This window comes from Rhea pennata, chromosome Z, assembly GCF_028389875.1.
Source record: "Rhea pennata isolate bPtePen1 chromosome Z, bPtePen1.pri, whole genome shotgun sequence".
NCBI classification, from domain to species: Eukaryota; Metazoa; Chordata; class Aves; order Rheiformes; family Rheidae; genus Rhea; species Rhea pennata.
The window spans coordinates 63,556,455-63,580,890 of record NC_084702.1 but is presented as its reverse complement, the minus strand read 5'-3'; the positions used below and the strand labels follow the sequence as shown (position 1 = coordinate 63,580,890).

Genomic DNA, 24,436 nt, shown 5'->3' with positions numbered 1-24,436 from the left:
AGTCTTTGCCAACAGTTTGTTTCACAACCTAAGGAAATATAAAACTATACTGAAAAAGCCCTATAAATCATTGAAAACGGCAGGGGAGTAGGGAGGAAAGGCAGTAACACCACCATTTGAGATTAGAAAATGTGCAGAAGTTAAGGATGTGGCATCACCTGTCATTTCTAATTTCTACTAAGGATGAAAGATATATACAGATTTTTTCAAAAATAGCCTAGAGCTTTCAGGCTTGCTAAAAGCCATCATTTTACAGGTTCTGAGCCAAGTCAGAAAAAGCTTTTCCATGATTCATGCGTGTTACAAGGTGGGTTATAGAACACGGTTTTCTTTTGTTCAGCATTGCAGGAATAATTACTCCGTGTTCTGTATTCACATGGGATCACAAAAGCCAGAAAGAAGCATATAGACCACTTGGTGTTCTTTGATTTTTCTAATTAAAGCTGACTGTGTCTCATCCAAATGCAATAGTACACTTGGTTTTCTGGGAGAAGAAAGAAACAATTCAATACACGTAAGTCCCTGCACAGCCATACTTGATATATACAGTACACCACTTCTGTAATAACAAAAAAAAAGCAGCTTTATGGAAAGTGTAGTGATAGATCCAACTGAACAAAAGGACCTCAAAGAAACAAAATTGAGGTGGGAAAAGCATTTCAGATGCAAACAGAAATCCAGATGTGTGCTGGAGAAGGAGGAAGTGTAAACGAAGACTTGCATGGTATTCCAGACATTTTCAAAATGGGGGGGGGGGACATTAAGCTGAAATAGCTAGGGAAGTTCCATATATATGAAGAGAGTAATAATGTCTCAATCTTCATGGCAAAACCTTGTCACCAAATGCAGAGCAAAATTTCTCTAAGTGACACTGGAATGTATGTGGTAAAAGAAAAAAAATCAGTTAGGTTAAAATAAGCAGAAACAAATTCATTTGAAATGTAGTTGGAAGAAGCACAACAGATTGATAGCCAAACATGCCAACCAGAAGTGTGCACTAATGCACCAACAGCCACAAGATCTCAAGTGGGATACAGGACATAGCTTAATACACCACTGACAGAAGTAACAAGATCAGTTTCTTCCATCTACTCCATCAGTAACATTACAGAAATGGATAAACTCTAGAGAGTTTTTTTGCACCCAGCTTCAGCCCATGCTTTCAGAATTGCTGGGCACCATAACTGTAACTAAATTAAACAGCTCCTGGAGGGGGGAGGTGTACGGGTGTACGTTCATTTAGTGGAAGAGCCCGAGCCGAGAGAGCGCACGAACAAGAGTGAGAGACACTAACGTTTCCTGGAGGCTGAATTTCCTCTGAGATTAAGCCCCAGGATACGTCTTGTTCTTTCTTGTGAAGGATTTCAAAACTAACATTCAGCATCAAATCTGAGAGCAGAGAGGACAAATCTCTAAGGGGAACAGGCCAGACTATTTGCTGTAAAGTCCAGTCTTACTGGAGATGTACATAGCTGAGGTAGGATAGTAAGTAGGAAGAGACCAGATGCCAGGCAAAGTGAAAAAAAAAAAAAATCTGTACCAAAAAAAAGTAGAGGGTGTACTTAAATGTCACTTTTGATTAAAAAGCCTTAAATCAGAGTATTAAAGCAATTTGATAACACAGTAGATAGCAAAGTTAAGTAAGATTACAATAGTGTGATAGCACACTAAAAAGGAAAATAAAAATTTCACTTGTCACTTTAAATCTATCTGCTCACTGTTCCCAGGTAAGAATTCTCTTTGCTCATATAGCAGTACACCATAACAAATCTGGGCACTATGTAACCAAAAAGTTAGCAGGCCAATGAAGGCTTGCTTGCCTTACAACGATCAGGGAGCAAGAGAAAAAAGAAACCTTCAAAACCGATGTAAAAGTTACTAAAACAGAAACAATCTGTGCAGTTCACATTTAAAAGTAAAGGTGAAGGGTGTTACAGATGTACATAGAGGTCTAACTAGAGGTAATTGGAGGATTTAGATAAAACAGGTGAACAGCAAAGCAAGGATAGCTTGATTTTGCAGGTGGTGCGAGTCTTCCAACTAAAGAATGCTACTTTTTGGAACTTAAATGTAGACTACTTTTCAACATTAGAAAATGCAGTGCAACAAATATACCTACATTTGCAATGAGACAAATAAGAAATCCAATGACTAGCCTATTTATCACTTCATGGCATCAATCTCCAGTTTTGGATTTTAAGCATTATAGTTGCAGGCAATCAGTATCTCCCCTTCTTTAGGCTCTCTATAAGCACTGTCACTTTCAGCTGCTCTTTTCATTTTACAATCACAACACACAACTAATTATTCCACAGTACTTTATATTTGCAAAAATAAGAACCTCTGACAGGATACGTATTTTGACCAAAAGACTGGGAATAGAAAAAAACGTGGTAACATACACAGGACCCTCTCATCCCCCTTTATATGGCATAACAGTTTTACTTGGCTAGTACAGCACATTACTCCTGTAGGAGGAGAAAGATCAACCCACACCAAAACATTAACCTGAAGTAGACGATTAGAGGAAGGCAAATAAATCTGAAGTACCACTAAAATTCCTCAACATTTAATCTATGAATACATCTTTGAATGTTAAACATTAGTTGCCTCTACCAAACTCTTACTGAGTTAGGCTAGAGAAACTTTAGCCATTTAAAACACAGGCATTTTGCACCTTCGCTCTCTAGCTGCGAGTTTGGCTTTGTTTTCTGGTTAAATATCTACATCTCCAACCAAGTTTCTCAGTTTTTACCAACCTGTTTTCTGCAGAAGAATCTACTTGGTATTTCCACCTAGTACAGTAAAATGAAAGCTGTTAAATTCTTCCCTGCTAATCATGCACTGATCAAGGACCGTCTCCAAGTGAAACCAAACAGGTGATCTGCTTCCAGTCCTTGAACATGAATTTCTGCTTAAGAGATATTGATCAAAACTTCTTCACCTAACTTATAGAATAGGTAAAGAATATTTTTATAGATAAATTCTGGACACACTTAAAGGTCAAATCACCTTTGAAAAGCCACTGCTGAATTTTAAATTGGGGTGGGGGGGGGAGAACATGGGAGATAGCAAGATACATCTTCACTAGCCGTGAAAAAAGCAGGCTCTTGCGGCGCTCCTGCAAGGCAGCCTGCCGCACGGCTCAGAGCCGCGGCAGCACGCCTCGCTGCGGCGCACGCAGCCCCGACCAGCAAGTTTCTGTTGGCGTAGCTACAACCACTTCTTATCAGTTAAGAGGCACGAAATACTTCAAGCCACAGGAAGGTATCGCTATGCCAGATTCTTTTTATTATTATTCTTAGAGCCACTAAAGATTTTTTGAGGCTATTCAAATTGTTCGATTTTTGATAAATGCGGCATACAGGCACTTGTAGCAAATACACACTTTTAAAGGCAGTCAGAGTCAGTCTGAAACCTTTGCATGCCATTACTCTTCCAATGCTACTGCTTTCACTAACTGTGTGTTAGGTGTCTGTTTTTCAGATAATTTTTAAACAATACTTCAAAAATTTCTGCAAGTTAAAAACCACCAATTAGCAACAGGTTGTTGCTTGAGAATATGCCTTATGCTGATGAAATATAATCAGAAATCCAAGCAGAAATACACTCAACATGTAATCCAGGTAACTGAGCATAGCTTTCGGGTGCTGAGTTACTGATCTGTTTTAATGTACAGCTACAGATCTAATGCTTATTCTAAGGAGGTTGCATATGCCTCAGTAAAAACTGTTTTACTTCTTACTAGAACAAAACTTTTACTATCATTCTAGAGCAGCATAGATCTTCTCTGGCTAGGAAACTCCTCCTTTTGCTAGCAAGAGAGGAAGTTTAAGACTAAGGAAAATGCCATAATTATGAGATTCAGAGAAATATAAGCAATCTAGATTTGCTGGCATAATTCAAAGTGAGACAGTGAATAAAAAACAGGCTCAAAAAATGGAAGACAGTTGGCTTTTAGAGACTGAGACACCTAGTTAGTTGTAAAAGCAGGACATTGACTTAACAATTATGATTAAAGCTTTTAAGTTTTTTTTACACAGTCTTTTCTAGTTAAAGACTAATACACTTGAAGATTTTTAATTAATAACTGGAAGTTAGGATTTTGCAATATCCTGATAAAAGAAAATGATCTTTACATTGAGACTCCAGTAACTGCAAATTACCTGTATATCATATGATCTTTATTTTTAAAATGTAAGGAATATACAAAAAGTAGATGCACATAGTTGTTCTCATGCCATAGAGATTTTTCACTTAAGAGGAAGCTCAGCATATTCTCCATAGCAATTTATAACAATGAAAATACATGAAAAGCCATGGTAAATACCATATCATTTTACATAAGGATTAAGGAGTGCAGCACAGTTTGTTATGGGTAATAAATTTCATAAATGTAGGTTTTGAGAACAAACTAGCTATGGTTAAAAAAAGTGTCACATATAAAGATCACAATAACTGATAAAAACACCAAAAGTATTTTACTTTGCTGACCAAGCCAGCAAAATAAAGTCCCCTTTATCTCACAGAATGTATAAATGAGCACGTTTTCTCATCTTTCCAATAAATTCTTAATCTCATACTAACAAGTTTATTGCTACAAAAAAAGTCACAAATTATGCCTTATAGAGATTAAATCAGTAAAAAAAAAAAAAAAAAAAAAAAGGACAAGCTGTAAAAGCAGTGGATGAAAAAGATTAAAAGATTAGAAGATTGTTTCAGAACAAGTGTTTCCTCATGAAGTTAGGAAACATTAACTATGGTTTACAAGCGGGCTGCACAAGAGCCTTATCTTACACCTAGGTAGAATCATCATGCCTGTAGCTGAACCGTCACATAGTCGGTTTGCAGAACAGAGACAAGAACAAGGCTCTGGCGTGATATTATGATTTATAACATTACTTCTCCAGCACAGTAGAAAGCAAAAACTCTGTTCAAAACCCCACACCCCAATAGAGTAAGAGTTGGGAGTGGGGAGCTGCAACTGCATACAACCTCCTTGGACTTGCACAAGTGAGCAGGAGGTAGAGGGAACCTCCTGAATAGGTACTGAACCAGGAATTAAAAGAGGAGTCCCTCAAAAGACTCCCCTAAATTGCAGCTCTGCAGATTAAGAGTAGAAAGATTAATATTCAAAGTTATTATTGCATAAAAATGACTGGGAAACATTTATATATAATCAGCTAATGGTGGTATCAGCAAGCAAAATGTTAACTATCAGCTGTTCTCCTGCAAGAGGCAAAGTTTCTGGTGCCTGACGAAAAGGATGTGCCCTAGTCACTGGGTATCCTGCAATGGAAAAGTTGAAGCACCTGCAAACTGTGTCACAGCATTACCTTCAGCTAAAAAACATAACCAAGAAAAAAAACACACTAAGTAGTATGGAGCAACCTGGAAAAAGAAAGTGTGAGCTTGACTGCTGCAATATACTCAGAACTGAAACTGATCTTAAAAGCTATTGTTTTCCTATTGAATCAAGTTCCTTAAAAGAGGAAACTAAAAATAAAGACCTTTTTAAGTAAGTAAATGGACTCTCTGAACCCAGAGATACTTTGATGGAAAAGAAACATTACCCAGGCACATAGGTGAAGATACAGTGAAGCAGAAGACAACTTCTAGTGAACTTGTGTTTTTTTCGGTTGACAAATCTAAACACATTTTTCTAAAAAGCAGTGATATCCTCTTGATTATCATGAGGCAAACTAACTCTCAAAACTAATATGCACTCGCCCACCTTTTTAAATTGATAAACAGCAGTGAGGTTTTTTTTTTTTTTTTTTTACTATTCTTGAAAACAAGCTAGCATCGTTTTTAAATTTATTTTTAAACCAAGCTGACCTCACAAAGTTAAAAATAATGTCAGCCTGAAAAATAAGACTTGGACAAAGATCTAAACAAATGTAACATAAGAATACTAAGAGGAAGGGAAAAAACTAACCTGTTATTAATGTATTACTTATAGTGGAATATCATTGAAGTTCAACAGGACGCAGACCACACTGCAATGCTTGTTAAGCAGCAAAGACCATACGCTCCGTATGGAAAAAAGTAGTAGTAATCAACAGCCTGGCTTTTTTGTTTGTTTGTTCGTTCAGGCTTTGATTTGGTTTTGAGACTCATTTAACCTTCACTTAGTTCAAAAAAGAGAGTCTCATAGAAATACAGTTTTCAAAAAAATGAATAGATTCAAATGTTAGTGTTAGGTGTTTCTTTTTAAGCAACAGAAAATATGAGGATTTGATTGTGATGTCTATCTAGTACCAGTAAAATAAAATAGTCATTTAAAGAAGTTTATTGTAAGAGGACACAACAAAGCTTAAGTCTCATATTTGGCTCCTGTCCAGAAACAGGAATCAAAATGAACTATTAAGCTGCAGTCTAAATGTTTGAAAATTTTTCAGCTGGGGACATTATCCAGCCTTAAATGGTAAAAACAGTAAGATCTATCCCAAAAAAATGATAGAAAAAAAAATATACAAATAAAATAAGAGAGTTTTACCAAAAGAAACTATTACCAGACCAGAAACCCATTTGGAAATGTCTCTATCAGAAAAACAAGTATTGACAGTAGTAAGCCAAGTGTTGAAACCAACATGAAACCAGGTAAACACTTCTGCACTTAACATGCATCTGAAGTCTACTGGAACAACATTAAAACCAGCTTGGACTTCCAGGCATACTATAGTATGTTAATGACAAACGTGTCATGATTCTTCTTCCTGCTGTCTCCTGCTTTTCTCTTCTTGCTAAGTCTTACATACCAGCCTAATAGCAACATACTTTCTACTCCAGTCAACCATAGTATTCAGTGGTATTTCCTAGAAAAATTATTCTTGTGTCAGATAAACAGAAGAAAATCCTTCCGAGACAGTTTGATACACCACAGATTCCAGTTGAAATGATACTGATTCAAGAAATTAGGAGTTTCCTTACTAAGGCTACCAGCATGGAAAATGGGGTAAAAGCATAGACATTTTAGCAAAACTTACACTGTATCAAGCATACGATATGGAGTTCACTCCATAATTTCAAAGCTATGTGAATCCAGAAGGAGCAGAAAAGCAGTGCTGTGCAAAAAAAAGCAACTGCAATAAAAAGAAACTGAAAAAGTTCAGATACAATAATGCTTTTTGTGTTATTGTATTACATGATCACGTATGCTTCATTTAGAATGAAAAGCAGCTCAAATGTGGAATTTTAAAAGTATGAAGTTGTTTTTGTAATTTTCTAGTTAAAAATCATTTAGTAGTACCACACCAGATCAGAAGGCAACTTATTTTGTCACAGTTTAAGTGAAGCACAGAATTTAAATCAGGTTAAAAAACTAAGATTCTTTAAGAAACTATTGAATTTTCATCAACAATTAAACACGATTAAATCAAGACTGCAGAGAACGAAGAACTGTGACTTTTCAGTGCAACTCATCTGTTAGTGTTCTCATACAGTTCTGTGCTGCCCACATTTTCAGGAATTAGACCTGTAAGTCTCCCCATTTTTAAACATGTTCAAAGAATTTAACATTATTAGACTGTCATAAATGAGTTAAGATCTTTGGCAGGCCATCTACTGTAATAGCTTTGAATTTCCCTTAAGTGCTTATTGTGGATGACTTATCTTAACAGGAATTAACACTACCTTGCGGCTCAGACAAAAATCTAAACTCTTAACTCCTTTGCATCGCTAGCAAGCTGAATGAAGGACAATGTTAAATATGTGGCATTTGCTTACAGTAAATCATGACACATTATGTGTCACACATATTGGACATTCTTTCGATCTCAACTTGAAACTATTAATCCTTCTAGAGCAAAGTAAGACCATCTCCCTATGTTTAGTCTCTGTGCTCTGTTTCTCTGGTCAAAGTAAGAGCTCCAGAACATTTTAATACAAATACATTGCCAGTGACAGTAGGGTTAAAAAAATGAGTAGGATTTCTAATGCTGACAATTCCACAAATTTTACTTATATTTGAAAAGTTATACCAGTTCCAGACTGGTATTTCTGCAATATTCATTATATTCATCATTCATTAGTTTGAGTGTAAGGAGCATCACAAGCAGAAGACTGATTGGCTTGTAATGTTTCCTGTGCTAGTTGTACTGCAGATCTACTTAGTTACTTCAGTATATAGATGAATTTAATCAATCTTCCCAGAAAGAATCTCAGCAACTAGAGTTACTTCAGTGGCTCATTAACTGCTTATTGAAAACAGTCTTCACAACTGATAACTTAGGACAGTGAAAACAAAAACAGATTGCATTGATTTATTATTAATTTGATATGAAGTTTTTACTATTATAAATTGATATTAAAAGCAATTGTTGGTAAAAGAAGCATACTTCCTATATATTTTCTTGATTCCTCCATTGCCCAGGAAAAATGCATAGGAAAAATAGCTTTCTAACTAACATTGCTGAATCCTCTCCTTCCAAAGAAGAGACAAGAAGGTTTCAAAAATGAATAAGTAAAATCTTACACTTTCTCTTCAGTGACAGGGAGCAACCTCAGTGTATGCTTCTCAAACTGTTTTCCTCTCTCAAAAAAAAAAAAAAAAAAAAAAAAAGAAGAAGAAGAAGAAGAAGAAGAAGGAAAAAAAAAGAAAAAAAAAAAAGACCAATCCTGCAGTTCTCAGCCACTTTACCTTGTTCAACCATGTTCACTATGTGGCAGAAATTTTAGACCTACACTTTAGCATTTCATATGAGCTGGCTTAGGTATTCCCCACCATGTCATGAATTTTGACCTTCAACATCTAACTTTGTCCATTTTCAACACGTGGAACTCGGAACTTGGGGCAGGGCAGAAAGTTTCAAACTTAAGCATCTACAACTTTTGGAGACGTTCAATATCACAAGGGTAAAGTCTTCTGCAGTATTTCAGAGGCTTTCCTTGCATCTGCTAGAGATTATACTTTTATCTCTCTCAACAAAGGCAACATCCAAATAATTTATTATAGAACTTTTAATTCATACATTTGAAGAAGAAAATTTTAAAGCACTGCAGCAAGTTAATTGTTTTTCTATATTTGTACACAATCTTAGAAGATGACGCACCTGAGAACACAGGAAAATGTTTAATTTTCTTCAGCCAATGCTTCCACCTGAACGCCCAAAGAAAACTGTTTCAATACTGAAAGCCAGCTATTTCCCTGTTGTGCTGATCCTACAGTCCCAAGACATCTTTCTCAGTTCCTCAGGTAAATTCCTCTGCATAGATGGCCAGCTCCTTTCCTAAAAAGTTCCAGATTGACTTATCGAAATTAACTTATTTTTGACATCTGAAGTTAGAGATATTATGTAAGATTAAAAAATTTAATATAAACAAGAAAGTGGGGCTACCTCACCTTATTTTTCATTATTGAAAATATAGATTTATATGATGCTCCTAGAGTAAGGTTTGTCACAGTTTGCCAGACAGTTTGCTCAGCAACCACACAACAAATCTGAAGCTTCTTCCTCTTAAGCACATTATGCCATTTTTAAGTTATTTAGCATGGTGAGGGCCAAGTTCTTATCTTCAGTGTCGATACATGCAAGTGGTAACCATCACGAACAACTGTGTATGTTAAGAACAGAACCTGACCTATTATGTAGCCTGATTCCTTTAGGGGGTTTGTTTATAGGCTGTTTGGAGGGAGGTGGGTCTTTTTTTTTTCTTCTTTTGCAATTGTCAATTTTAGACACTGGTAGCTTAAGCCTCCAAATTAGACTACTGAAATGACTACCACACCCGGAAAAGCAGAGGAGGGGTTTTGTTTTGTTTTAATTGGGAAGTATTTGTAGTACTCCTGGATGCTTACATAGTAACAGTAGCTAAAAACTCTTGCCATCTTTGGCTGTCCAGGAGACTGCACCCCTTCTCAAGGAATGCAGATCCAAGCATAGCTATCCACATATTCATCCCCTCCAGGCTGAACGCTGCCACATGCTGCACCTGAGGGACGAGACGTTCCCACTGAATCAACACACAGAGCTCTATTCAACAACGCATGGAGATTGCTCATCCAAACCCTGCTGGCTCCTGGTCTGCTACCAGATTCTTTCCAAGATCTAGTTCCTGATTTCATGCTAATGAATGGGAGTGGGTCCATTTCTCCCAGACTTTCGGTGGTGATGGCAGTTGAGAGATCATTAGTATGGGCCAAAACAGGAGAGTGAGACTCCCATCCACAGCGGCCGACAGCAGTGAAACACTGGTGGAGCTGCCACGCCATAGGACAGTTATTAATTCAGCAAAATTTCCTTTGCAATAGCACTGCAGTTATAGGAGTAGTTTCAATGGCTACAAAGAAAAAAATTTGAAAATGCTGCCTGTGAGCACTGTATCCAATTTCACTGGGCACTCAGCATAATATTACAATGTATTTTCTACATGAATGCCTTGAGCAGTTGCCTGAACAAAAATGGCGTTTAAAAAGTTGTTGCCTATTTCGTAAGTTTTCCCCACAAGTACTTCCCCACATAGAAGTTTGCCAGTTGGAAAGCAGTTAATAAAAAAAAAGAAAAAGCTCATTCCACAATTTAGGTTCCCCACATCTTCCCTGTTCCAGCTGGTCCTAGTTTTCTGCTCTATTAGAGAAGCTATTCACTTCAGTAAATAGCACTTTGTTAGTCAGGTCTTGCATAAAAATAATATTTTGCAGTCTTGATGCTAGATTTTTAATACTTGCCTATTCATATGCAGCTCTACACATCAAGAATGTATTGTACCACCGCAGTAAAGCAGTTACCTAGGGCATAGGCTTTAGAAAGCAATCACTGTAGATCCTGTGCAATACAGCAAAGGCTCCAGCGCACCAGGCAAAGAGAACATAATGCTGTCCTTCTCATTTTTTTTTAAGTTAATAAAAACAAGTAATGTACTTTTCACAGCTACTGTAGGCCCTAGACAGCTCAAGCGCAAGTGTAGAGCTACATACCAAAAAGTGATACTTAAGCCTTTCCAGGTCAGGTACAAAGAGAAAGCAAACATGAATTAAGAAGTGGATTCTTATTACTCTTGTACATTATGTATACGCATGATGCAACTTGGCCTAAACTAACCGAGAAAATCTGCACACATAGGTTAGTGCTCACTTACCGGAACTGTTTTTAAATCAATTTCTGCAGCTTGGGCATAGACCAGGCTGTAGACCAGCATATATTTTCTATCAAAAAAATCATAATGCAACAAAACAGAACAAAGCTTGAAAATACTATTCATACACTTACAATGATGGGAGAAAAAAAAAATCTACCTGAAGAGCAGAATTAGGCCATCTGTCTCTGTATAGCTGATTATTTTAACATGAATTTCAGGCTGCCCTGATACAACAAAATAATAGTATACCAGCATGCTGCTGTCTTCTAATTCTGTAGGCTTTTCTAGTGTCTTTGTGGATGTTCTAAGGTTTCCCATGCAAAATTAAGATTGGTTAGTCTCTCAACTCAGAGTCCTAAATGTAGCAGCATATTAAAAAAAATTTCAGTTTCCTTTTGTTACTTCAAAAACCACTCTGATCTCCATTTACAGAACAGGCATTTGCTAATGCAAATCCATTAGTCATCATATTTTTTCTTTATACACAGAAGTAGACTATTGCCAAAAGTTCAGATTTGTATTTGTGTAAATTTATTTTGTAGCTGTACTGCATTTGGCATATTAAATGTGTCAATTCTCAAAAAAAAAAAAATGCAATCTGAGTTGCACCCTCTGTTAAAAGAAAACTCACTTTAAAAATCTAACAAGACCACAGCTGCATAAAGACAGAATAATCTCTTTGAGACAGTTGTAGCAATTGAGATATCTAGAGGCCTAACGATAAACCTTCTGGGAACTTTTTAGAGAGATACTTAAAGCCGTAAATTGTGTGAGGATAAGAAAAAAAAATGGACAAATTGAAACCAGAGAGGCTCAAACTGGATATAAGAAAATAGTCTTTTCCTCATGGGGACAGTCCAGCAGTGCAACAGGTTGCCCAGAGTGGCTTTGCTGTCTTCATCCTTAGAGATTTCTTCATTCGAGATTAGGCATAAAGCCCTGAGCAACCTGGTCAGACTCCAAGCTGACCCTGCTGCGAGCGCAGGGCCGGACCGCAGACCTTCCAAGATCCCTTCCAACCTCAACTGTCCCGTGAACGCGAAGCAGTCTAGAGAGCTCTTCCCCGAGCTTTCACTTAGAGCAGTCTTAGGCAAGAACAGTCTTCCAACAAACACAGTTCGTAGGTTGACAGTGTGGTTGTAAAGCCACCATCACTGAAGAAAGCAAAACACAAGCACAAAGGGCTGAACAACTTAATTTGGATAGATTTCCACAGTTTGCTCCAACACAGGCATGCTGCCATGCCACTTTTGTCCAGGTGCCTGAGCGCTCGATCAGCTTAGTCACAGGGCGAGTAGCCGCTGCCCAAGTTAGCTCCTCCGCCAGCAGAAGCGTTTCTGGAGGTGTATCTCAGTGGGCTTTCTGTTTTGTTCCCACCGCAAGGTGGGAGGAGAAGCCTCTCCCACATTAACTGGGAAGGAATCGCCGAGCATCTGTCTGCGCTTCTGGGGGAGCTGTGGGACAGCTCTGAAGGACTGCCAGATTTACTCTGTATCCTCATTTGCAAGGCGGGCAGGTTGCCAGCCTGAGTTAAAACAATACCTGAGGTCTAGTTTATACTCCCAGCCGGGCCAGCTAGCCGAGATTTAAAACACTCGTAAATTTGGGCGCGAGGGCCGCGCGTGCTGACAAGGGAATCGGGCCGCGGTTCTACGGGCTCCTCTTTCGGCGCAGCGCCAGCTCGGGCAGCTCGGCTCTCCCCCGCGCCTACTCTCCTCGAGGTCTGAGCGGACACAGGCGGCGGGAGCCCGGCCTGGGGAGCAAGGCCCCCCGGGGAGGAGCGAGCATCCCCGAGGGGCCGGGGCCCGCGGCGGCAGCTACCGCGAGCGCCCGTGGGCTGGCAGGGCCAGGCCGGCCTCTCCTTATTCTTAACAAATCTGCGCTGCCTGCTTCTCCCCCCTCCCTTCCTCCCTTTCTCCCCTCTCCTCAGACACGGGTCTCCACAGTCGCTCCCCTCCCTGCGCCCCATTCCCTTTCCTCTCGCCTTTGGAGGAAGGGGGAGACAACACTCTGTTCCTCCTTCGCTAATCGCCCGTCAACAAAACCTGCCCCCAGACAGACGGCGTTAACTCCCCCAAGGGCAAAGCCCCACAAAAACCAAGCCTCCAGCGCTGGTAACCCCGGCGTGCCACCGCTTTCCACAGCGAACGCGCCACGAGGGAGGCAGGCGGCAGGGCCGGGCTGCCGCCCTCGGCGCACGCGGGCACCTCGGCCCCCCGCCCTGCCGGCGCGCCCAGCGGGGACCCTCGGCCGAGGCCAGAGCGAGCAACGCGCCGTCCCGCCCGGGACCGGCCGCGCCGGCGCCTCGGTACTGGTCGCTCTGGTACCTGCTGGAAGTTTAGGCTGCCCCCAAAATCAGCGGGGGAGAGCAGGGAGGGGTGACGCAAAAAACTCCCGAAACCACATGCGCCCTTTAGCCCATCTCTGATAAAGCGCGTCCAAAAAGCGACAAGGTCGTGTTCAGAGCAGTAAGCCGCGGCCACTGAAGACAGCAACGCTTACATAAACGTTCCCTTGTCTGGCTCTGTAAGTAATGGCTCTTTCAACTGGCCATATAAAGTCTTTTGGCTGATTGAAACAAGTTAAGACAGTAAAATTTCGTCTGAGGCTTTCACTATATCAAAATAAAAACAGAAGTATGTTAGAAGAATTCCTAAGCTTCAAGAAAAAGAAAAGAAAGAAGTCCCATCTAAACCTTCCAAGGGGCTGCTAAAGGGGTTTTCTGATGCTCCAAGAGCAAGGAACAAAAAGTAACCAAGTATAACTTAGTCTTGAAAAATACTGTCTGTGTTTACTTCATGTGGATACACATTTCACAACATCTGCTTAGAAGCAGAATAGACCTATATATTCTATAGTGAAAATAACCTATAACCTACAGTGAAGTTAAAATGCTTATACAACTATTTAAGTAATATTAATACACTGTATTTTAAATTTATGCAGAGATTTAACTAGCTAATTAAAACATACATAATTCAAAACAACATATACTTATTTCAAATAGAGTGCAAGATAAAAAGCAAAATCACATAAATCTATCCTGTTCTACTGAAACACAGAAAACGTTGCCTTCTCCTCCCAGATAGGGAAAGATACAGCGTGGAGACAAAGTTCAACAAACTGTCCTTCCCAGTAGTCACAGATAATATCCATAAGAAAAAAAGAAAATTCCTCACATAAAGGAAAAGCATTCTTATTCTGCTGTTAGATTTGTTTCTCTGACATCTTATATTCTTTTCACTGAAGTACTTGCACAGAGGGAAGTTGTGCAACAAAGATGTTCAAAACACATAAATCACAAAATCTAGCCAATAAACTAAGATTACACCATCACAATCTCTAATCATGGATTTGCGAAGACTAAGCTAGCTGAGTTTTCCAAGATACACTGCTGCGCAGGCTGCCGAGGAGCAGAGAGGATGTGAGCCCCAAAGACGACCGCACGGGTGTACGGGCATGTTGTGCAGAGATGGTGGGGAACTGCCTTCCGCGGGGGCAGCTCTGCTTTCCTGGAGCTGATTCTGGTCAAGTACAGATCAGTCCTATTTACTTTCTTCCAATGTCACAAGACTTCTTCAAGCAAGAAAAATAGCGAGAGTGGAGCAAAACCAGGGAAAAAAAATATAAAGATATCTATAAAATGGTTTTATATTTGATCAACAACTGTTCTCATTCATTATCAATAATAATTATTTTCATGCTTAGCAAATAGAGGAAGAGATGTTCCAAAGCATATGCCACAAAAAGCCTAGCAAATTAATTTAAGTATTTTGTAAAATGGTTTCTTCACTAAGCTGTATCATGCCCTTAATATACAGTTTACTATAACATCTGGATCCTTTCATTATCCTGCTACTCCTTTTGCCATTCTCAAAATATCCTTAGTAGAGGGAACATTTTCAAAATACGCTCTAGCATGTTCAACCCCCAAAGATCACCACTACAATTTACATCATCTCTTGTTTGCACCGTCAAACAATGCATGTTTACCTTAATTTAAAATTTCCCCAGCACTCTGGCTGAGCAACCGCACACAAAATACTGATGCCCTTAAAAAAAAAAAAAAAAAAAAAAAAAAAAAAAAAAAAAACACCACTTGGCTCATTTTAAATATCCTCTTCTCAAAATCATCTCTCCCCTGGTCAGCCATCAGTGGTTCTTATATTGCATAGTAGCTATGACCTCTGCATTTGAGGTGGCACGATCAAAGGAGCCCTGGCCAGACTTGGAAAAACATTTCCACTGAGAATGGACATACTGCCTGTCAAAAGGTTATTCCCACTGCGTATAGGGAGCAGCTCATATTACTGCAGTGTAACATGAAAGTGCAAAATCTAGCCGTAGCAATCCACATACATGTTTTTCTTTCCAAAAAGGGCATATGGGAGACACTGACTGGAACAGAACATCCGTATTATCATTAGAAGGGAGGGGATGGAGGGAGGAGGGAAGGCTTCCTTAATCAATCCAGCTGTAGGAATCAGACTCTATTAAAAAATGCTTTAAAAATTCTGCCTCTTACTATGGCAGTTACTTCTTTCCAGTTGCTTTTCTCTCTTTTAGTTAAAAATGTGCATATGCAAATATATATCTATATGTAGATAATCACATACATACACATGCTCAGACTTTACATTCTGCGGAAGACAAAATAACTTTGGAGGCGTAAATCTTAATGTCAATGACAGGAAGGCTTTGGTGAACCATTACCATAAATCTGACAAACGCTAATTTGATGGGTGGCTGTATCTGTCTGCTGCAAGACCAGTCTAGACAGTCTATTGAGAAATCCTAAAACACAACTGTTTGTTCCCTGTAACACCATCTGGATATGGCAATAAGAGCCGACCCAGTGCCATTCACACATGGATCAAAGCACATGCTAATGCCATCATGAAGTCATACACATAAAAAATTCAATCTGAGAACTCTATGCAATTTTCCTAAGTCCTCAGTGAAGAAACCTCAGACTTAGCGCAACTCAAGCTAAGTGCATGAAGAGGGGGAGAGGGCAGAAAAAAAGAACAGAATATTTAATGAGCTTGGCCTTCCAGAGGAATGTTAGGCCACCCATTGTATTGGAAAAGGCTCATGTCACACTTCAGTCATGGCACCCATCAGGGTGCCCCTTTACAAAAATTGATCCGAGGGTTTTTATAATTACCTGTTTCAAATAGAAAGAGTGCCCAGAAATACGAGAAGGTTTCCAAGGTGTAAACCTTGTATTTTATCGTTTAAGACAGAGCTGGCAGAATTTTCAATATTGCAGACAATATTGAAAATCCCTCTCTCATTAAACTGCACTGTGGCACTAGATCAAAGCACCAAGGGCCCCCTATTGAACTTCTCTAAATATTACAAACATAAGAGCAAGTCTGGCTATGCAGAAACTGAAAGTGAAGCCAATTTTTCCTCAGCCTCCAAAAACCAAAACATGCCTTCTCATGATATAGCATAAAATGATACAAAAAGGAGTAAATAGCTGTACCGCAAATCTGAGTTGACAAAAGTTGATCTGTCCCTGCATCCCCCACAGGCAATAAAAAATTACTGATGTTTATAAGCATAGCTCACTTCAGCAATATTTTCTAGAGTGTTTTTTAAACTACTGCCTTTCAAGAGATATTTCAGTTTTTATTTGATGCAATGCATTATGTAACAATTTCAATAACCTGCACAAGACATTTAGCTTTGTCATGAAATTAGCCTTTGTTTTCCCTGTGAAATGTCTACTAATATAAAGCTTCCAGCAATTACATTGTTCCCAGTCTTTTGAACATTGAGACTATACGTACTACTTCTCATTTAACTTTGTGTTTTGTTTTTACGATTCAGGTTGTAAAAGCAGACTTTAGTATTTCTGGAAAAGCTTTATTATGAAGCCAGCTTGCTGATACTGAAGATGTATTTAGACTGAAAGTAAAGGCAGGCTTTCATAGCCATTCTGATACAAACTCCATTTTAAAAATAGACGATCTCATTTAAAAGTCTTTCTTTAACCTGTTCAAAGCAATCTGAATATTCATGTAGAAATAGGTCATATAGAAAACTTTTGGACAAGATCACAATTCTAGTTCTTTAAATAATCTTTGTAAACTCAAAAATGACAACTTGACAAACTCATTTCTGCCATCATGAGCAGGTCAGCCTGAGTGAAATAACTAGTAAAACACTACATTCTGTATAACAGTACCAATAGTATCAACTTTTGTAATCTGATGCTAGTAATCTTTATGTTTACAGGAAAAAAAAGAATATGCTAATATGAATAGCACATCATCAACACTGTACCACCAATATAATGTTTCATTATATGGTCACTGTAGAAATATGAACTACATTCTACCACAGAACCTGCAGAAATCTTGTAAGTCCTCACACAAGATCACAATGATATTGAACTACTGAAACTAAATTTCCAAACATATAAGTAGTTTAATACTTGCAGTCTATCTTAAAAAAAATAAATACTTGTAAGAGTACAGTTATGAAGCTACAACAGTTGGATTCTGGCACATCATCCAAATATAACTGAAAAAAAAAAAAAGTACACTCCACACACTTGCATTCCTCATGGCATTCTGACTCAGTACTCCTGTGGAAATTGGTAATTGTCTTAAATCTTAAAGATCTTAAGACCTTTACAAGGTCTTTAACAAAAACTTCAGGAGAGTAACCCTGCCCTCCTCCCCAGAAAACAGCAAAGCTCATTTTTGCAATCAGACAACTCTTTTCACTAAGAAAAGATCAATTAGTCTTTCCATTCAGAGGGTGCTCACGAATGAACAGAAAAAAAATCTCCAGGAAGGTTTCTGGTCCAAGGAAAGCCAAGAGGGGCTGGCTCTGAATTAGGACTCAAAGACTGATAAACTATGAGTCATCAGGTTTTCAGAGCATAGGGGTGTTTCAACATGGGGAAAGGGGGAAATTTTACAGGAATGAACTGTGCATCACTAACCAACAGTTGTTTCTGTAGAAACAAAGTAATTCCCCTCCAGAGAGAAAGCAAAAGTAGATGGAAATAGAAAATTAGGAACATACACATCCCAGTGCCTTCTCCTTACACTTGAAACAGCATTAAATGGTATTATACCAGCTTTACGTTCTTTTGTATCTGAATCACACACAAAATAGGTAATGAAAAGACACATATGCACCAAGCATCTATTCATAACTAAATAGCTGTAACATCCCTCCCTCCCCCAGTTTTGACACGGATAGTTGCCTTCAGAGAACTGACCTAATTCTAAGTCGAACAATATATAACTTAACTATGAATGCTTCAGCAGCAGACGTGTAATGGGGGGTGTATGTTATACGGGATTTAAAACTTCTGTTAATTCCCGTCCGCGCGCTGCGGTAGAACAGCACTGCCATCTACCGCTCCCGGGCACAGCGGGCGCCTGCCACGAGCAGACCTCCTCCGAGCATCCCGCTGCCAAGCACCACGCAAGGAGCAGCAGCACCAGACTGAACCTTCAGGCAACAGATCATCTCGGAAAGACACCTGCCCCAGTAACCTCCTCCAGTAATTTTACTAAAAGAGAAACAAAAGGCAAGCTTATTTTTTATTATTAAATTTCTAGGAAGTACAGAATTAAAGGGGAGCACTACAAAAGTTATAAGTGCTCCCAGGAGCACCTCTTCCAGCAGTGGGTGGCAGCTGTGCAGTGCCCTCTTCTGCTTTCCCACCAGCACAGCTGCATCCCCCCTGCAAACACGCACACAGTCCCTTCGAACCAAAGCAATTCCATTTTTCAGTCCTTTGCAGACTACAGACAACATTATACAGCTGCAATAAAATTTGTTTGTATCCTGGGAAGCTATCAATTTTCATAAACACACAAGCTTTATAAAGATACCCAAATTACACAGAGTTGAAAATACAACAATTTAAATATTTTCAAATTTTGTCACAGAAAATTTATTTCTACCAAAGGTTATGCACCCAAATCATAGCTCCATTTAAAAATTGCTGCAAATAAACTATGCACTAACTAATAAAAAGATATTTCATTCAGCTGTTTAAATACTGGTATGCCCATTTCATTTCAATCACAATCTTGATATGATAAAGAATTTAAAGCAGCACAAGAATTTGTGCAGTTGACTTTCTCATTGAAAGAAAAGCAGCTTGTGGGATGAAAAAAATGTGTTAAGTATTACGAGTAGTATTTGAGAATTTGATATGAAAATGTTCTTCCAGTCAACAAGTACAGACCCCTAGAAACCACTGACTCAAAATTTAAAGAATCAGGATATGAAGTGTTTTGTTAATGCAGCACATTTCATACACTGTAACCATAAAGCCGAGACTACTAAAACATATGTAAATATGCTGAAGACAAACTGACAACTCCATTACGTAAAACAAAAGTTATCACTATTTTACATGGCATAAACAGCCATGTAATTATTTCAATCAAAAGGTAAATGCCATGTAATTATGGTCCACAGTTACTTACATCTCACAGATTACACGGCAATAAAAGCAGGTTATCTGTTACCATATGCCGTGATTTGCTGTTGATGGTGACAGCTGGCAGACATCGAAAACAACTTTAAAAGGGTCAGAATAACTGTGTAAAACCTATAATTACAATATTGAAGTTACACACCAAAAGGTTGGGGCATTTTCCTGTGTTTGGGTTCTTTCCAACAGACTATATCAGAATGTGACTGACCTTTCAAAAACCATAGATACAATTTGCACCACGAGATCTTCAAATTTTGAGGGGAGAAAGGAAGGGAGGAGTTGGAATATGGGAGCCTTGGAACTTTTCAAATAAAACAATACACTATCAAAACGCAACTAATACATCAAAATTTCATTTTGTATTGTTTATCAGAGCCAAATATCACCCAAAAACTTTGCCCTCAAGCTTTATTCTATTTTTAATGTGTAGCTTCTCTGGCATATTTCTCTTTCAACAATAAATTCAAGACAGTGAAAAGCTCTTTCAGAAGACCTTTTCCTGTTGAGAGATGTTTCAAGAATGTCAGAATATACTGTTTTGCATAACCTGCAAAAAAGCAAATTACAGCTTTATCTTCCATACTTGGCAGAGAAAAATAAATACAGGTGCCCAGGAACATTGAGAGGGCCCAGTTTTGATATAGTTCTGATCAAAAAGTGTTGACCACACAAATCAATCACTTTCCTAAGAAATAGATCTGAGAACAGATATTTAATCTACAAACTCCTAAAGTATTAAATTCAGTCTGCAGAATGCATCAGGGATACAAAAACTAACTTTCAGGTATCACATGCGACATATACAAACTAGTATCTTTGTCTTACAAGCTATACTAACTTTTTGACTTGAAATCACCAGTGCACAAGAGGCAAAGGCTAAAGAGCCACTTCTTAAATCTCATTGATAGAAAAGCAATATTTGGGAACTGAAATCTAGATTATGTTTGTCTTTTGTCAAATATTATCTAAAAAGGAACTACCATGAGCTTTACAATACAGGATGGGATCCACCTACCCAAAGTCATCGAAGAATCAGAACCTTAAGAATAAGCCAGCTGCTGTCTAGGTGCCCTTTACAGCCAATGGGGAAATCAGCACTTCCAAAAGTTAGATTCCTCTCATTCTAAAATAGACACCTAAATTAGGTGTCTAGGTCTAATTCTATGTTTAGAGTCAGAGGAAATTAATTCCATCTGTACAGCCACTACAATGAAGAAATCATTATCAACAAGATGCCCACACTGAAGGTGAATTAGGCTATTTCCTACTTCTTTATCAAAAAGATATTAATTGTTAAATACATAGTTTTTTAAAATGTATTGTTAGGAAAAAAAATCCATTATTAGATGGAAATTGGAGGATTGCTGATGGTTACAAAAAAAAGCAAGTGCAGATGTCTGAGAAAAAGCAAATAACATACATATGATGATGATGAAATATCTTCCATTCCAACAGTAACTCAACCAGATGTTAAACAGCAGCTACTAACTGGACATTTTTACATCAGCAGAGTCAGATAACTTGTATCCAAGAATGCTGAAAGAGAGAGCATAGGTACCCTCTGCACTAGTAATGCTTATTTTCATTACATTGTGGAAAACTGGACCTGGAGAAGTTCAAAAGAACAGAAGAAACAAATGCTATGTCAATATTTATAAATAATGTAAACCAGATGCCCTAAATAATCAATAGGTTTTTCTGCCTGAAATGGAGAAGAGGAGGAATTCTATCAAGTGATGCAGGATGAAGTGATCCTCATGCAGGATTTTGATTATGAGCAATTAAACCAAGTTACAAAATGAATGCCAATCAACAGGTCTACACACACACACACACACACACAACTTACTGTTTTTATTGAGTTAAATTAAGTTTTAAAAAAGTAAAATTTCTATGAAATATTCTCAGACTTCTGAAAGACATTCAGTTTTACACTGGAGGACATTTTGATTAGTCTATTAGAATAATTCAATGGCAACAACACACTCTTAAAACAGAACAAATATATCTGATCTAGGGGCTTTCATTTTCAAATGAAATTTTGAACAAGTAATTTTCGTTGAGTGATATGTTTCTAGTGTGATCCCATGGGTCTGCCCATGCTGTTTAACATGATCAACAGTACCAGTCTCAAAGATGGGGAGGGATAAGATCAAGATCCACCTCCCTTCCCAAGATTGTCACCAATAGAGAGAAAAAAAAATGATAAATTAGGAAGGAGACAGACCACCAATACATTGCTAGGTTACTAGTAGCACAGCAGTATCATTTGGCATAGGTGAAAGAAAAAATCCTGTTTCAAGTGACTGGATGCACACTGGGTTTCCTGGAAAAGAAGGCAGCAGAAAGTAAATCATCTGCAATATCAAGTATTCAGGCAGTTGATTAGATGGCTATCTCCTAGCTTTAATAAACTGAATATAGGTACACAGGAGATATTATAAGAAACCCAAACATACGCACGTTTGCCTCTAAAAACAAAAAGAAAGAATGCTGCATTCTCTATCCTGGAAAACAGTGACTCAAAATGCTTTTGAGCATGGTGGTTAAATTTTCACTAAGCATGTTGAGGATCAGTCATAGTCTCAAAGGACTGGAGTCTCCTTTGGACAACAGGGAATTACCAAGATGGAGAAGAGAGGTTTTATGATGTCTGTTAATTGACACAAGTACAGTTCCTACTGCATTGCTGTTGTCTGTTCTCATGTCCCCAAAAAAGAGTGTTCAAAAATAAAATCAAACAGGTCATGGAAGAGTCACTAGAATGATCAAATGATTAGGAAAAAAAAAACAAACAACAACAAAAAAACCCAAAAACATTACGCTAATGCAAGGCTTGAGGATCTCACAATAACTACATTATAAAAGACCACAGAAAATCTTCCTGAAAACACAGAGAAGAGGATCACAAAAACAGTAGGTATTCATTAAAGGAGAAGCAGTTAAACACTGGAATATCTTGCCCAGTTTGCTGTGAATCTTCTACTACCAGAAACACTCAAATTCTTATATTTTTCCTCTCCCCTAAAATATGTAGAAAAAACTTATCAGCTCTATTATGGATAAAGATACTCAAAGTAAATAAAATCATACCTTCTGGATTTACACTTATTCATGTATCCTGGTTAGTTAATAAACATGGTTTTACTAAAACTAACAGTATGTAGTGGATGTCCTTGATAGGAGTATTTCCTGTCCCTAGTTCCACACATGCCATTATGGGCTCTTTGACACACCTGAGTATTAGCAGATGCCTGTATTATGCTGAAGCATCCCAGATATGTGAGAGCAACTACCTTTTCAAAGCAGAAGTAAATCTAATTGGGACAACACAGGGTTCACTAATTTACAATTGCCATAGGCTGAATTAGGCTAACTGTACTTAAAGCAGTCCAGACACAGCAAACAGCATAAAATAAATCTAATTCTTCATTTATAATACAGAAGCCCAATCTTCTCAATGCTCAGAGAAATACCTCTTTCAGGACACCTGTGTATGCCAGCCATGAGAGGACATGCTGGGATTTCCTCTGGGACAAAGCAGCAGAGCTGCTTCCTGCCTATCTGGCCAAGGGGACCACAAAACACAGGGAAGCCATAACCACTACTGCAGGGCAGAGGGGAACACAACATCATCCTCTCAGTTCTGTTTCTTCTGCCAGCTCCACCTGTGGTGCTAGCAGCAGAAGCTGTTCAAGGAAAACACCTGCAGCTTTCCTGTCTTAAGGAAGATGCTTGCTACTTCTGTTACTATTTGGAGGCCACAGCATCTCCTTTGATATCCCTGCATATCCCTGGAGCAGAACACAAGCAGGGAGGCATTTTGCTCTTCCTCTCCTGTAGGTCAAATGCAGTAAGCCTGACAGAGAGGCCACTGCCTACCACAAGCCATGCCATACAGACTTCAGCATACTCATCTGGCTGTCCACTTCAGAAAACTTTTTATGAGAAGATGAAGTTTTTGTCCCATGCTTGCTAGGTCTCACCATTTCTATAAAAAATGCATCCAGTTTTCTGTGGAAGAAAGACAGCCTTGCTTGCAGGCATCACTCCAAAAAACTTCAGATCCAAGAGTAAAGACGTACTATTTGCTTCTCTTACGCCAACAAATACAAAAGTTCTCCAGGCCAGTTTATGCTGCTAGTCACATGTACGCAATCCCTCTGATTCCAAAAGATTCAGCCAATTGTCTGGAATTCAATAAACTGTTCTGAGAGTGCCCAGAAAGGCAGAGAACTTCAGCATCATCATCACCACAATCTAGGATGATTCTGTAGAAGTAAAAAGGACAGAAAAGCAATAATAGGGTTTTACTGAGTGAAACAAGCAAAACCAATGCCAAACACACAGGGAGCAGACCTTTTACATTGAGAAGTAGTGTCTTTCACCTGTTTCATTTTCAAAATAGAAGTAACAAGCCATAAATTTTCTTGTTTAAATCAAAAACACTCTGTGTACGCATGCAAACAGATCTACAAAGTCTGCACTAACCTAAGTGTTACAAATGAAGTGATCTTTCCAGGTGATCATCATTGGACAGCACTTTAGACAGTTTTTATTCAGACCAATGGACTAGAGAAAGTTCACCTTGAATGTGGTAAGGTTGAAAGGAAGAACAGTCAACAAGTTACCATTCAAAAATAAGACAAGATCAGTCTCTGCCAAGAACACGTTCCCTTTTCCCAGCTGAGAACTTTACAGGGAAACCTCACAATTGAGAAAATAGTTCAGAAAAGAGGGCATATACACACCCACACTGGAACAGATAATCAATTTTTCAGCTAGTGAAGACAAGCCTATCCTCTAAAGCAATCCTTTCTCCTCTCAGGAGATAAAGCTTATGCAAACAATACTTACTAACAACCAAAACATAAGATG

At 38.5% G+C, this 24,436-nt stretch overlaps 1 protein-coding gene across 4 annotated transcripts in view; it reads right to left on the bottom strand.

Annotated features, from left to right (window-relative positions):
• Positions 1 to 24,436, bottom strand: part of ARL15 (ADP ribosylation factor like GTPase 15) — a 219,962-nt gene that overhangs the window by 150,194 nt on the left and 45,332 nt on the right. Inside the window, exon 1 of one of the 4 annotated variants that reach the window (XM_062599817.1) lies at positions 23,545 to 23,719. The exons of the other annotated variants lie outside the window; for them this stretch is intronic. Within the exon in view, the coding sequence (XP_062455801.1) occupies positions 23,545 to 23,547 (3 nt within the window). The 5' untranslated portion in view covers positions 23,548 to 23,719. Of the gene's footprint in view, positions 1 to 23,544; positions 23,720 to 24,436 lie in introns of those variants that run through there. 4 annotated transcript variants of the gene reach the window in all.